General features: G+C 45.7%; 1 protein-coding gene across 3 annotated transcripts in view; it reads right to left on the reverse strand.

The window, feature by feature from the left end:
• Positions 1-15,443, reverse strand: part of LOC127592950 (kalirin-like) — a 32,268-nt gene that overhangs the window by 4,343 nt on the left and 12,482 nt on the right. The window contains exons 31-54 of one of the 3 annotated variants that reach the window (XM_052054092.1): positions 14,452-14,561; positions 14,320-14,389; positions 14,135-14,224; positions 13,807-13,899; positions 13,613-13,724; positions 12,811-13,001; positions 12,614-12,715; positions 12,390-12,544; positions 11,528-11,630; positions 9,936-10,097; positions 9,614-9,788; positions 7,295-7,348; positions 6,254-6,357; positions 5,870-6,001; positions 4,858-4,971; positions 4,696-4,766; positions 4,550-4,616; positions 4,299-4,402; positions 3,414-3,483; positions 3,213-3,299; positions 2,988-3,080; positions 2,853-2,903; positions 2,688-2,765; positions 1,151-1,336 (exon numbers count right to left, since the gene is read on the reverse strand). In XM_052054092.1, coding sequence (XP_051910052.1) covers positions 1,151-1,336; positions 2,688-2,765; positions 2,853-2,903; positions 2,988-3,080; positions 3,213-3,299; positions 3,414-3,483; positions 4,299-4,402; positions 4,550-4,616; positions 4,696-4,766; positions 4,858-4,971; positions 5,870-6,001; positions 6,254-6,357; positions 7,295-7,348; positions 9,614-9,788; positions 9,936-10,097; positions 11,528-11,630; positions 12,390-12,544; positions 12,614-12,715; positions 12,811-13,001; positions 13,613-13,724; positions 13,807-13,899; positions 14,135-14,224; positions 14,320-14,389; positions 14,452-14,561 — 2,574 coding nt within the window. Of the gene's footprint in view, positions 1-1,150; positions 1,337-2,687; positions 2,766-2,852; positions 2,904-2,987; positions 3,081-3,212; positions 3,300-3,413; positions 3,484-4,298; positions 4,403-4,549; positions 4,617-4,695; positions 4,767-4,857; positions 4,972-5,869; positions 6,002-6,253; positions 6,358-7,294; positions 7,349-9,613; positions 9,789-9,935; positions 10,098-11,527; positions 11,631-12,389; positions 12,716-12,810; positions 13,002-13,612; positions 13,725-13,806; positions 13,900-14,134; positions 14,225-14,319; positions 14,390-14,451; positions 14,562-15,443 lie in introns of all 3 variants that reach the window. The other 2 variants (XM_052054083.1, XM_052054074.1) reach the window with 2 other exon arrangements.

The following is a 15,443-nucleotide window of genomic DNA, read 5'->3' on the forward strand; positions in this document are numbered from 1 at the left end:
CCACAGTGAATACCCGCTCAATTTCCGATTTATTTATTTATATATTTATTTTTAAGCTTTGAAGACAAATGTGAATTTTAAGCCACACGTCATCAGTGAAGTGCCGCAACAATCTGTACATATGGTGTAGCTAAAAGAGAAAACGCCGAAAACTGGATTTTTTTTGGGGGGGGGGGGGGTCATAAAGGTATGCTTCAAGGTTTGAAATTTCAGAATTTCTGGGCCATTGATGCTAATTTCTATAAGCACGCGTAGGATTTTTTTTTGCATCATATGTTGTTAGCATTGCGCTAGCAGACATTTGTTATCGTTTGTTTTTTGGTCGTTTAAAATGACAAAGCTCAATTCCCTTTGGTTGTATGTGATGCTGCTTTGCGTGTGTTAAAGTGGCAGCTGCTTCAAGCTTTATACTTAGAACGTCAATTGTCATTTCCGTCGGCCCAGATTACCTTTTCGCCTTCTCCATTCCGATTAAGCTAGCGGGCTAGCTAGCGGGTTATTACAGTCGAAACTCGATACAATGTCCCTCGAGGGACATAATGAGTCTCTACGTTGTCACGCTAATTCGGAAGGTGGCGGCGGCAGTTGGCTTATCCCACGGTTTGTCGGAACGAAGGCCTATTCACTATTTTGTGGGGGGGAAAAAAATATCCAGTCGTTATGATGAAGTTTACGTTCTAAATGTGTTTGTTGAGAGCAAAATCAGCCAATGGAAAATGAATTCCGTGAAATTGGGACTTGGAAATGAGAACGTTATAGCGGTGAGAACGAGGTTTTGGTGGAATTTGGTGTTCGATGAAATAAACAGCGTTTCGTTTTCTTGTACAGTAAACTTCAACTGGGTGCGACAAACAGCTTGGTGAGCGATTCTGTTCTGACAGAGAGAGAGAAGAGGTTAGAAAAGAAGGTTTAAAAAGTTGAAATGTGAGTGGGAGGGGTTAAAACAAAAATACGGCCCGCGGGCCGAATCTGGTCCCTTGGTCTTTTTAATCCGGCCCGCCGAAGGTTGGTCCACAATTAACGTTCGATGTGAATGATTGCATTCATTTCAATTGGACTTGTAATGACAGGCATTTCACCGCCAGGTGGCGCATTGACTCGAAGTTGCAGAACACGGGAGCGTTTTTCTCGAGCGGTCCGCCAGTCTGACCTTGATGCTGTTCTTGAACTGGTATCCCGGATTGTTGGATCCTTTGCGCAGGAGTTCGCTGAAGATGATGATCTGCTCGAACAGGAAAACCCGGCGCTCTTTGCTGCGGGACAGAACTCCGCCGTCCTGCTCGCAGACGCAGAAGGTCTCCTGTTGCAGCAGCTTACCCTGAGAGGTCAACTTCCCCTGAGGACAGAGGCGCATGGGGTGAGGGGTCGCAGCGGTCGCGACAAATCGCGATCGCAGGCGGCCTTCCCGTCATGCCGGAATCGGACAACCCCGGATAACCCTCTGCTTCTTTTTCAACCTTTTTGCTTCAGATAGTCGAGGAAGGGAGGCGCGAAATGCGCTAGTTTGCAAATACAAGACCGCAATTGTGAAGGCGGCATCCGTAAATACTTTGACCTAACGTGAATACATGATTAAAATAATTAGCAAATAATAATTAGCGCAATAAAATCGCGTCTGAGGCAGATGACAAAATAAAATAAAAATCAAATAAAACGACAGCGTCCTGCATTTGAGCCATGTTGCGGTGGCACTGCCACTGGCAAATTATAGTCATGATATAACTTAATATAAGAAAATATGACTTCTGTGTCGTTGCTTCTTTTTTTGGGGTGGGGGGAAAATATAAAATCGGACTGAATATTTATCATGTGATATTTTTGGGGCTTTATATCCCGATGCATGAAAACATGTTTGCAGCGGAGTAAAGAGATCAATCGTAACTGATCAGTGGATAAAACTCCAATATCGAAAAAAAATGCAAGCAGGTGTTGATTTCATCATATCCATGTCAAAAAATGTGTTCTGGCTCTGTCAGAGCAGCGTCAGTAAACTTTGCGAGGTAGCCCGGATCATCGAGCCACCATTACTGTCGAACACTGAAGCGGCGCGGCTGCCTTTGATTAGTTTCTGCTCTGACGTCGGTTACTTTGCCAAATGGAGACGTAGCTATTCCATTTCTGACGTTTTCGCCCCTGTAGCGTTCACATTTCAAAGTCTCGCTTTCACACCCTTCATTTGTCTATTTTCCCGACAAGGAAATATCTTTCGAACATGAAACGACATTGCAACGACCCGATTTTGCCCACCAAATAGAGACAATGATTCAAATTCCAACGAACCGCGGGAAGCTAATTGCTAGCGCGACCTAGCTTTGGGATCAAAATGTACAGCGCGCGATTCGCCTCCGTTGCTTTCACACCCTTCATTTTCCATTTGCCTATTTTCCCCGACAAGGAACATCTGTCGAACGTTAAACGACATTGCAACGACCCGATTTTGCCCACAAGATAGAGACAATGATTCAAATTCCAAAGAACCGCGGGAAGCTAATTGCTAGCGCGACCTAGCTTTGGGAACAAAATGTACAGCACGAGCGCGCGCGATTCGCCTCCGTTGCTTAGCAATGCGACTGATGGACTCGTACGTTGTTGTTCTTCCGGAGGCACGCCGTGGTCTTGACTGCTCCGAAAACACCCCACCGACTGAATTCTGAACTCATTCGGGATTTCCTGGTGAAGGCGCCTACCTCATATCCCTGCAGTCGTCCGAGGTTCATCATGTCATTGCAGCGCTTCGGGACCAGCGACATCAGCTCCAGTGCTTTCTACACGCAAAATAACAAGGGTGGCGGTGACCAACACAACGGCCATTTTGCGACGGTCCACTTAGCCCCCCTGAAGAAAAAACCGACCTCGATCTCCTCGCAGTCCAGCCCGGCTTTGGCCGTGTACTTCAGGAAATCCTGAGACGTGAGCAAAGCGAGTCATCGTCAATATTTGCCACCGCGCGCGAAGCTCGGAAAACACGACGCGTCATGCTGACGGACCTTGAGGAGGAGCTGATACTTGGTGATCCTCTGGATGGGTTTGATGAGGTAATCGCTGATCGACATCCTGCAGCTGATCTCATGCTGGATTTCCTGCAGACACGCGCGGATGAGTCTCGCCTACTTTCAGCGGCGGGACAAACGTGGACGGGCTTCCCCCAGCTCGACGAAGCCGAGCCACCTCCATGGCGCGTACGGTAGGACGAGCGTGGCGATGCACAATACCTCAAAGAAGGTCTCGTACTCGATGACGATGTACTCTGACCGCGGCTTGTTCTGACAGTAAACCACATACATGTGAAGGCGACGCTCCTGCAGTGCAGACCGGCGCACAAAAAGAGGACAATCGGTCACGCTCGAGGGTCATCTCCCATTGGTTGGTTGATGTGTGCTTCCGCAAAAAAAAAAAAAAAAAAAGGTGCCCACGTGTCTGATGAAGAGGTCAGCCAGAAGGTCGTGATTTTGAATGCAGCGCTCCAGCTCGACTAGGAAGAAACTAGAGAACAACATGCAATGAGTGCGTGCGGGATCATTCGCGTTTCTTCTTATCTGATTGTCATGAGTCATCTTACAACACAACCAATATCAGCAAAAAATTAGCATTGCAATTAGCTAATTAGCTAATAACGCTAATTGCAATTAGCAATTAGCATTAAAATGAGCAAAAATTAAAACATTAGCAAAACATTTTTAGCCATCTTTCGGACCAGAGACGTGAGCTACACGAATCAGCACAAAAATATTCAGATCATATTTGATCTTTTTTTTTTTTTCAAAATACAATGGTGCACTTCACCCAAAACAACACAATCAAAAAAACTCAAAAGTTTATTTTTGTTTTCCATCACATGGCTAATTTTGTTCTTAACACAGCTAGCATGCACTCTTGGGCAAAATTAACCATTTGTGATTTTATTTTATTTTTTTAAATAAAAAATTCCTACTGGAAAAATATTACCCACGATCCTTGTTTTTCATGTAAATATTGAATTTGCCTATTTTATACATACAGTGTACGGGTATTAAGATAAGAAAACCTTGAATAGTCTCACAATGGAGAAATTGCCACTTTACTAAATTTGCAATTTATTGCTTCTCCTTTTTTTTACCGGCACTTTTTTTTTAAATTGAGCATTTTTAAACCTCCCTGTTGAAAAAAAAAGCTCTTTTTTTTCTTTCAAAAAAATGTATTCAACTATATTTTTAATATATATATTTTTTTCAGGTGTATTTTTTTTTAAACGACTTAAATGATCAAGTTTTCAAAAACGTCGTTGCCCTCCAGCGTGCCCCCCCGTATTGTACACTCACTCGCGATGCCAGTCGTAAATCTGCTGGATGTTGCCAAAAACAATCTTGTCTTTTCCCCTCATGTCCTCTGGGATCCCTCTGACATCCAGCCTTGACATAAAGCCCTGTTTCATACACACACACACACACACACACACACACACACACACACACACAGACACACACACACACACACACACAGCCAACCGCACGCTTTGGTGTCAGGTACATCAATGCCTTCAATAAACTGTGAATTACGTTTGTCATCTAACCTCAACAATGACACCCAAGTCCTTCACGTAGTCCTTCTCCGACTGGACCATCTCGTTCACGACAAACCTGCACACAGAGACACCCGGCGTTGAAGCTCGCCACGCGCCGAGCGCTCAACTCATCTCGGCGGATGCTTCGGTCTCACATGCGGCCTCTCATAGCTTTGTTTTGCTGCTCACTGTCCGACTCGTTGGAACTTTGGTCCGAGTCGAGCACCTGCGGATCAGTGACAGTCGTATCAAAAAAAAGAAAAGGGCACACGGCAAGCCAGTTAGAAAAAGAAAAGTGGTCGCGAATTCAACGTTACCGCGGCGTTGTTGGGATCTTTGATTATCTGCATGGGAGGTGGTAAAGGGGTGGTACTTTCTTCCTCTGGCTCCTCCTCTCCTCCACTTTGTCCCGCCTCCTCCTTCTTTGCCTTCTTTGCACAAAAGCAACAAAGTCAACTAACCACTGTTGTCACTGATGCACGACGAAAAATCTGGTCACATTTTATTTGCTCTTTGTATTGAATAAAAACTACAAAAAAAACTACAGTAGTGCCTTGAGAATTAAGTTGAATTTATTCCATTACCACTCACTCGTACGTTGTATTTCAAATCAAATCTTTCAACCCCTGAAATGAATGGAAAAGCCATTAATGTGCTCCAGCCTTCTTCTCCCAAAAATTGTAAAACATTTTATAATTTTTTTTAATGTGTAAAAATAGCATTCCGTAATAATTAAATCTAATTAAATCAGAATTGACGAATTAAGTTTGTCGCACAATATCGATAAAATGGCCATTACTTGTATTGCGCTCCCAGGTGTGGCCACCAGGGGGCAGTACTTGAAAGACAGGTGCCATTTAGCAGCAAACGTTGTCGTTGATGAAGCATATCTGATTGCGAGTACAGCGCGGCGCCATTTGCGTTCAATCGATTTGTTTCAAGGGTTACCGCACCAAAACATACAGCATATGCTAGCGTTAGCTTTAAGCTAGCTAACTGACATGTGGTCGTTATGCACAAGGTGTGTTGTATATTTAGTTCAACAATCTAGGAGTGGCAATAAACAGCTTGAAGCTTTTTGTTCTTCCTAATTGGATCTGACAAGCTGTGAGTTGAGTAACTGAACTCGAGTCAAAAGCAACAACAAAAAAACAAAAGGCAGAATGTTGGATCGTACCAGAAGTTGAGTCATTTCTACGCACGACTGTGTACTCGCGTGTTTTTAAGCGTTATTTTACAATGTCAATTGACAAAAGAATACAAAGAATGGACGACAAGCAGATTTTTTGTCTCGTGTGCTTATTCATTCTTTCGTGTCTGTGCTCCTACCATTGTCGAGTTCCCTGTGAGGGGCATGGTCACTTCCAGTTTGTTGTCCCGCCTCCTATTTCGAATCGGAGCTTTCTTCTGTCCATCTGCTTTTCCTTGACTCAACCTCCTAACGGGACTGGTCAACCAGCGCTAAAGTGACACACACACACACACACACACACACACACACACACACACGAGTCAATTATTTGCAGATTTTTGTGATTCATGTCGGTGTTGGTGTTAGCTAGCTAGCTAGCTAGCTAGCTAACACCAACGTAGAAAGATACGGACAGATGGCTACAGTAGCTAACAAGTAAGCAATAACACGAATCGGGAGTCTGGTGTTTGTTTTTGGATGCCTGACTGCTATTACCAGAACTGATTTCAAGTCCTCCTCACCTTTAAGGTGTTTCCTGTCCCGGTGCCGCTACGTTTTGGTGCTGGTGAATTGGCAATGGCCCCTGCAGCCCCGCTGGCATTGGAGATCACAGCGGACGTCCCACCTGGGTAGGAAAGACTCAAGTCACAACTTTTGAGGCACGTTCCGAGTTATTGTGGTCAAGAGCGAGCAAGTAAGAAGTCGAGTTGTACAATCTTGCCGAGTTAGCTTATATGTTAATTCATCAAACCCATATATCTGAAGTGCTTTTCCTCACTGTCATGATGTCGAAATTCTTGTTTCTTTGTGGATTTTGGATGGAAGAAAGGTGCACATTTCTTTCCATCCAAAACTGTTGTACTTTTTAGAATTGATGACCGATTGATTGACTGATTGATGAGGTCAATGCAAACACCTCGGAAGGGCCAATTGTTGCTTGGACCTGATTGGCCTGAAGCTCAAGTGAACTCCCTTTAAAAGATGAATGAGGAAGTCACTGGGGGGGGGGGGGGGGGGGGTGCGGACAACTTGGAGAGCTGTGCGCCAAAGCCAGTCGCCTTCTTGTCCAAGACTTAATTGTCTACTCTGATGCCTATCGATGGATGAAGTTCGATGTTGTTGCAAATTTCTCATGTTGCCATTCTCTTTTTTTTCTTTTTTTTTTGTCCCCACTGATGTCATCAAAAACATGAATAATTGAATCTAAATGAAATCATCTTTGGAGCTCCCTCCATGTTACTTGCTTTATCAAGTGGGGTAGACTGCACTTAGCATGACAGCCCACTTAAAAATAATAATAATAATAATAATAACCAACCCCATTTTGAAAAATTCAGATTTTCTAAAGTCGACAGGCAGGACGTGTCAAGTCATGTTGTTCAAATCGAGTCTCATCTATACAAAGTCAAGTTGAATCCTTGCTTTTGGGACTTGCTTTTCAGACAAGCAAGTCCCAAGTCCTACAATCGTTCACATGAGATGCTTCAGGTCATGTGATTCCCCCCCCCACCACCCCCTCAACCCCGTAACTGGGGAGTCGTCCATTTTCACTTGTGTCTTACTTTGAGTGGGTTGAGGGTGCAGCGCGGCTGTCTCGGGGGTTAATGGTGCAGAATCTGCGGAGGTAAACAAACACACACACACACACACAGTGTGGGGGGTGGGGGGGGGTGACACATAAAAGCATTTATTTACCAACTGATTTACTATGCAAGCTTATCTATTCACTGTTCTTATTGACCCCCCCCCCCACCCCCACTCCCTTTTTCTATCTGTTGTTTGATTGTATTGCTTTTTATTGTTGGCTGTATGGTGCACTTTGAGATTGGTTGTCCAAATGTAAAGTGCGTTCTAAATAAATCTACTTTGAATCTCTCTCTACCAGCAAACTAGTGGCAGGACAATTACATTTTTTTTTTCCCAGCAAATGGCCGAAGTGACAACATGTTGGAACAAAACTGAGCGCCACCCTCCCATTTTAAAACTAGACGGGACACACTCAAGAAACGGCACTGGTCTTGTACAATGTAAAGTCGTCAGTGTACTCTTTGGACAACTTTTGGTGTACATTTACAAACTCCCTAGTCAACAAAAGTGAGATCACCCCCCCCAAAGTGAAAATGTCCAACTGAGGGGGCCCAATGAGCCATTTTCCCTCCCCGCACGGCCTCCTGTCACCCACGACTGGCTCAGATGTAAATAGGGAGCAGGTGCGTTCAATTCAATCTCATGGCACTGGCAAGCAAAATGCGTGACGGTGCAGAAACCTGCGTGTCCAGTTTGACACGTCAAAAAACATTCCTGTCACATTTCATCACTCCGCCTTCGCTGTCAATATTTAACCACCTCTCCCACTGAACGTTCACAATTCGGACCCACCTCGTCTGTCCTGGCACGTAATCCAGCCCCACACCACCGAACAATCCCAGCATGCACTTGTGCCACGCCGCATGCTTCAGCGCACGTCCATGTGGCCAAAGCAAGCATCGGGTGGGGGGTGACCCGCGGAGAAGCCACACGGTCGTTGTGAACCGCTCGACCCAAGTCCAAAAGGAGTACCGGTCAGGGGGCGTGGCTTAGTCAAAAAGGGCGGGGTCTTGAAGGGAGGGTGGCTTGAGAAGAGTTGCCATTTGTTGTTTTGTGATAACAAGGAGAAGCGCCTTGAAATGGAGTTGATGACGTCAAATGAAATTGAAAAATAGAAATCATAAATTCACCCAGTCGTGAATTGAATTGTGCTCGCCCTTGCGAGTGCGTTTTTTTTTTTTACATTTTAATAGAAAAAAAAAATCAGGTGCCATAGCTTGTTAAATTCAAATGGATTTCCATTTTTACATGAAAACCCTGTTTTAATTTCATTTAAAAAAACTTTTTAAAAGTAAAATACAACGACTTGTAAAATTCCAAATGTATTTTAAATCAGCAATTTTAATTTCATGTTATAAACTTTGTTGTGCGTTTAAAAGTTCTAACTGAAATGTAACTTTTTAAAAATATTCTAATGTTCACAAGTGAAGTGTCATTGGATTTTCATATAATTATTTTTTTACATTTTCATATGATTGACAACTTGTTACGTGTATTTACAATTTTGAATCATAAAAAAATCGTGACAAATTTTCATGTAACTTTTTAAAATTTAAAAAAAAAAAAAAAGTCAAGTCGTTACATAAGTCGAAATGTATTTGAAATTGAAATGTTAATCAATAAAACAAAAACAGGCATGTGCAGTGCAGAGGAGATGGGGGGGGGGCGGACTATTGGTGAAGGGCTGCCAGTGAAGGGAGTGACGTGCTTCCTCTTACGAGTACCAGTCAAGAGGCGAGCAGCAGCATTATGGACCAACTGGAGATGCTTCATGGAGGACTGTCTGACTGTCTGATTTACACACGAAAATATATATTTTTTCCTTTTTCTTTTTTTTTAAATGATTTAGTTAGCTAAGGGACTCACCCACTAAAAGAAGAGGTATTGATTGATTGATTTATTTGTTTAATGATGTTGTCAACCTTTATTTCTCCAGGTAAGGCAAGCGAGAACAGATACTCATTTAGCAGTGCCGACCTGGCTGCGCTCCGAAAAGACACTTTGAACATGTTAGCGCAGTTATGTTTCGAAATCTTATCCATGTTTTCGGAGGCTATTTTTGAACCTTTCATTTTTTTGGATTGTTATGAACCTAAATTCAACTGTGGGTCCCGGGGGTGACAAGAGCTGAGAACCACTGGTTTAGAGGACACCCAACAGAAACAGGAAAGGACCTGACTACATAACGGTGTGGACCAGAAAGCGTCAACGGGAAGTCAGATGGACAGCAGATAGGGGAAGTGGGTGTGGTGGGTGGGGGGGGTCGCAGATTCCGGGTTCCTGAAGACACTCACCCTTCCCGGAGCTCGGCAGCGACGATGAATTGGAGGCACTGAAGGGGGTGGTGGTGGTGGTGATGCAGGAGGGGGCATTGCCCGAGGAGGCGGGGGACGCCGGCACCAGCGTTTCCATGTCGGCAGCACTGTGGGAGTGCGAGAGGCAGAGGGCGCTCATCGGCAACAAGCCCTCCTGGTTGGGGGAGGGGGGGGGGGAACAAAAACGAAAAACAGTCACCATCAACACTTGACACCAATGGTGAGTTCTGGCATGCGCATGATGTGCGGCCACACCGGTTGCTATTCCCGGGACCGCCACACATGTATCTGGGCGTCTTACCTGTTGCGGAGTTTGATCGGTGGTTCTGACAAGACACCAGCCAGGTCGGTCCGCTGAGCGTTCCACGAGCTCCACAGTCTGACCGCAGCGGACGCTGAGCTCTCCGGGTAAACCAGAGGAGAAATCCAACAACACCACCACTTGCTCGCAGCCTCCCGACAGCTAGACGCAGGTACACAAACACAAAGTGCAAAGTACCGAACTTGACCCATCCTTCAAAAATGAGACGCACCCAATCACAAACTCCACACTCTTTGTCAATGTAGTGTAGTATATTTTTATGAAGACTCTAGTAGGTTACTGTCAAATGTATTCTTTTAGAATCTTCTGGTGTGCGCACCTTGGCCACCTAGGGGCATTAGAATACCCATTTGTTCATGGAGGAGACACGCAAAGAAGGGTCAGTACTCAAAAACGCTCACAAATAGTAGTCGTTCTTCGCAGAGGATAAATAATGTATGACTTTGAATATTGTCATATGATCTGTCTACATGTCGTCCTCCACCATTTGTGTTCAAATAAAAGGGTTATAGCATCGCAACACCGGTGCTGTTCGTTAGCCTGTGAATGACATTTCCAATTATGTGTTAGCATTAAGCTAGTGGACCGAAAGACAATGCGGTTGTTTTAAAAAGATGCTGAAAAAAAAAATTGGAAAGCTCTTTTCGGAGGTACGAGTATGCCGGCTGATGCCAGGTGTACACGAACACCAAGTGGGAGCGGCGTGGCTCGGGTGGTAGAGTGGCTCTTTCCCAATCTGAAGGTTCTGGGTTTGTTCCTCAACCGTTGAGTGACTTTATGAAAAAAAAAAAACCTAATGGTAATACAAGCGACAACAATCCTTGACTGGGAGTGTCCCGAAAGAGTATTTCAGCATGTGCGAAACAGATGCTTGTCATGAGGTTCACTCCGTAAGTCAGGCCGCATCCCAGCTTGTTTTTTGCTCTCAAGTCAAAGCAAACAAATCAGCAAATCAACTGCTCGTATCTCAGAAGTCGGCTCACTCACTCACACCCTCTGACGTTTTTGTTTGGTGATGCGCCGTGAGATTCTTGTCACGTCAAACATGCGCCATGCTCTACTCAAAAGGGCGGGGAAAACAGTCTTAGAGCGTTGGTGTGGTACCCGCCTAGCTCCGCCCACCAAACACGCCCCTGCTCGGACCGTGGCAAAATTAACCCGCATGAAACTGGTCCCTGGCACCAAAAAAAAAAAAAAAATTGGTGAGGGGCCCCTAGGCTACAAGTAGAAATTCAGAATCTGATTGGCATCATGTCAAGACTTTAGACTTTTTTTTTTTGGTTCAAAGCTGCGGGACGAAATGCCTGCATTAAAGACGAGCTAATTAAAGAACTCGGATTTGAGAGACGTTGATATAAGCTCACTGTCACATAAAAAACAAAACCTACCTCTGCAGCAGAGCAACGACGCAAAGTTTTCTCCAACAGTGAGACCATGAAGGGAGGAAACCCCCTCGCATGCAAACTCACACACACACACACAAGCGCACGCGTGCACACACCCAGCTGCAGCAGCGGTGAGGTCATCATGACGCACACGCCTCTTACAAAGCGTCGGCGAGCGAGCCGTACCTTGTCGCTGTCGGCGGTGTTCTGGGATGTCCGGGAGGCGATGGAGACCGTGTCGGGCTGGCTGCTGGCGTCGCCCAAGCTGTCGGCATCCTCGCTGGTCTCCCTGTCAAACGGGGAAGGGCAAAAAAAAAAAAAAAAAAAAAGTCTGTCAAGCAGCCAGATGCGGAAAGTCTCTCGTCGCGGAACACGGGGCAGGGCGACATGGCTTAAAACTCTCGTCGCCGTGGAGATGGAAGACCTTCGCGGTCACCGCGTGTGTCGCCATTTCTCAAATGGGTCAGCTCAGGTCAATTGATTAGGAACAGAAATGTTGAAAAGTCAGCGAGTGAGACATCATGTCCCAAAGACTGAAGCCAAACTTCAGAATTGTGAAGCAGATGTGTGAAGCGCTCCTCGAATGATTCTAGCATTCATTCATTCATTCATCTTCCGAGCCGCTTGATCCTCACTAGGGTCGCGGGGGGTGCTGGAGCCTATCCCAGCTGTCTTCGGGCAGTAGGCGGGGGACACCCTGAATCGGTTGCCAGCCAATCGCAGGGCACACAGAGACCAACAACCATCCACACTCACACTCACAGCTAGGGGACAATTTCGAGTGTTCAATCAGCCTGCCATGCATATTTTTGGAATGTGGGAGGAAACCGGAGCACCCGGAGAAAAGCCACGCAGGCCCGGGGAGAACATGCAAACTCCACACAGGGAGGCCGGAGCTGGAATCGAACCCGGTACCTCTGCACTGTGAAGCCCACGTGCTAACCACTGGACTACCGGGCCGCCCTGATTCTACCATTCCTTTGAAATTATTATTTAAAAAAAAATTTGCTCATTGAAGGTAACCGGGGTCAGTCAAAGGCGCGCTTACCTGCGCGTGATGCTGCGTTGTCGCCCGAGAGTCAAATTTGGAGTTTTGGGAAGTGGGATGGGCTCCCTCAGCGCCCCCCGCAGGTGACCCCGTCTCTCCTGGATCACCTGGCGAATGCTGCGGACCCACTCCTGCTTCAGCTCCAAGGACGATGCCTGGTAGGAGAGCGCGACGGGTTGAAGGACGAATTCCCGCCGCCCAGAAGCCACGCCCTGAACATTTACCTTCAGAACCGTCTTGTTGTCCGAAGTGGGCGTCCTGCCGACCCAAAGCGCAAATTTACAAGGATCCCCTTCGATGTGCTCCGTCACGCCAAGTTCCGAAGTCTGAGGTGGGGGGGGGGGACAAAATTGAGCCATTAGCCGAGGCCCTCGTCCGTTTGTTTCTCTCACTTTGCGTGCCCAAGCGGTGGAAAAGCTACCCTCAAGCGGCTCTTGTAAAGGTATTTGGTTCGTCCCGATGAATCTTTCATTTCCTTGCTGAAGATGAGTGACAGCTCAAACAGGAAGAGGTGTCGGTCACGCCCCTTCCTGATGAGGGATTTTGGTTCCCAAACCAGAAAGGAGTCTTGCAGCAGGAGCTCGCCTTGTACCTCCAGACCTTCTTCGAGACCTGACAATGACATCTCAGCGTTATTCCTTTACCAAGTGGTCAGTGAACCCGTCAATCCGCCACTTGCGGTTCGTAGAACAACAACAAAAATGGCTTTGCGTTCATTTTAATACGCCGAAATTGAGAGATCCTTATTTTTCCAGGATACGGCGATCACAACCGAGTTCCGCCACCAGTCGCGACTTAGAAGCCGACAGATGCCGCAAGACGGTGGCAAAGCCCCGCTGTCATCTAAGTGAAGCTCTTCAACCCCACCTCAACGTAGTTCCTTGGCACCAAGATGCCACAGGACTCTTGTCAAAGCAACACCGTAACTCAAATTCAATTGCAACTATGTAGTGGAACGGAAAACGAGATATAGTTTATTGTGAAATATGATTAATTAACTGATTAGTTAATTGCCTGAGAATGATTAACTCATTCAGTACCAGCCAATTCTGGACCGAGTCTGAAAAGACGTTTAAAAACGTCTTTGGGAGTGAATGATTTAATTGATAAAAAATAATATATTTGTTGATGTGTTATTAATTTAGTTTTCACTGTCTTTGTTATTGATATTTTTATTCTATATTTATTCTGAAAAGATCTAACGATATATGACAGGAAGTCACCCTCTAACATGCTAACGTGCATAGCATCGTTAGCTCTCTTGGGAACACTCAGCATGACGTCCAGGCCTTCTTTGATCTCGCCTTTTCCTTCTTCGCAGCAGGCCAACAACTCCTGCAAAGAAAAAAAAAAAACAACGCCCGCACGTGAGTGGAGTCAATGGTCGGTCGGTCTTGCCCGTGCGTCGCCGGCTCACCTTCAGCAACAGTTGATACTTTGTGATCCTCTGAACGGGTTTAATGAGCGCCGACGAGATGGAGTTGGCCAGCCCGTGTCTCCTCTGGACCTCCTGCCAAACAAACCACACGACAAAAAAAAAAAAAAAAAAAAAGCGTTGTGTTCAGGACCGCGCTCTCTCACTTGCCGAGACGAGACCAAGCCTTGGTGGGAATCGGGTCCAAGACGAGACCAAGGCTGTCACAATGTGGTCTCAAGACCAAGGTTTTGAGTGTGATAACGTTGCCGGAAATGGAAACTGTGAGATCTCAAGACCTTTTGGATGTTAAAAAAAAAAAAGGCATCACCTCAAAGAAGCCGGCACCATGCTGCTGGATCAACAAGCTGGAGTCTGGCTTGTTCCTGCAATAGGTCACGTACATGTGGAACTTGTCGGCCTAAGACGAGGAACAAAAAACACACACATAAGGGTGGGATGGATGACCAACCTTTATTTATTTTTTTTTTAAACTATCAAAGTAGATTTGGTTACCCAAGTGACAAAACAATGTCCCACATCTTCAGGAAGTTGCTCATAGTTCTCCAGTTCCTTCAAGAAAATACTAGAACAGACATGGCTGCGTCATTTGCGCGACGGACACGCACATTCGTGCTGATTCCCTACCTGTTATGGAACTCGTAGATATCCTGGATGTTCCCGAAGACCACGTCATCCCTGTTGCTGAGCCCGGACGGGACGTCCTCGGAGCCGCTCGTCATCTCCCACAGGTACGTCTGCGGCGTTGCGGGCCACACGGTCAAAGAGGTATCATGTTGCGCCGACGTTAGCGCGCCGTTATGGCTTCAAAGCAATGCTTGCGAGGATGGGGGGGAACCGAGTACGAAGCATCCATGAGCGCCGATGCGGATATGGAACTGGGAGTCGCGGCTTGGAATTGAAGCGGATTTACATGGGACAGGAGATGAGAGCCAATCTCTCGTTTTTCGTTCTGGGAGTCGCGGCTTGGAATTGAAGCGGATTTACATGAGACAGGAGATGGGAGCCAATCTCTTTTTAGACGCTACAGCTTTGTGTTTTGCTTTCAAAAACTTAGCTTGTAGCTTCCTCTTTCATCTATAACCGCTTCAGAAAACAAAGTGTATGCAGGAAAGTGGTGAAGATTGCACTACTGTCTTGTGTACTCTGTGTTGTGTTATTTTTGTTATTTTGACTTCAAAATGGCGCCGCGTGAGTGGCTGCCTTTACAGCAGCTCCTATATTTTGTTGTTCTACTTCTTCCTTTCATAACTTTGCTGCTGTGAATCTGGAATTTCTCCATTGCGAGACTAATAAAGGGTTTCTTATCTTATTTTATCTTATCTTATTTGAGTTGATTTGTGTTTTGGGTATTTCTACTTCACTCGAGTAGCGTGGGAAGTAAAAGTGCGGACTTGTTGACAGTTGTTGGACCAAGATAGCGATCGTTTCAGCAAAAGCTTCGGCCACCGGAATGACTGCGTTTTCATTGTCGGAGATGTTGTCAACATGGAAATGTGATATGTTATATTCAATGTTTCATATGTTTTTTTTTTGGAAGATTTGGGGGAGGTCAATTATTTTTCCAACGCATTTTTTTTCTACGGCGGGGGTTGACTGTTGAGTAAATGCACAAGTTG

Source organism: Hippocampus zosterae, chromosome 2, assembly GCF_025434085.1.
Source record: "Hippocampus zosterae strain Florida chromosome 2, ASM2543408v3, whole genome shotgun sequence".
Taxonomy (NCBI): domain Eukaryota; kingdom Metazoa; phylum Chordata; class Actinopteri; order Syngnathiformes; family Syngnathidae; genus Hippocampus; species Hippocampus zosterae.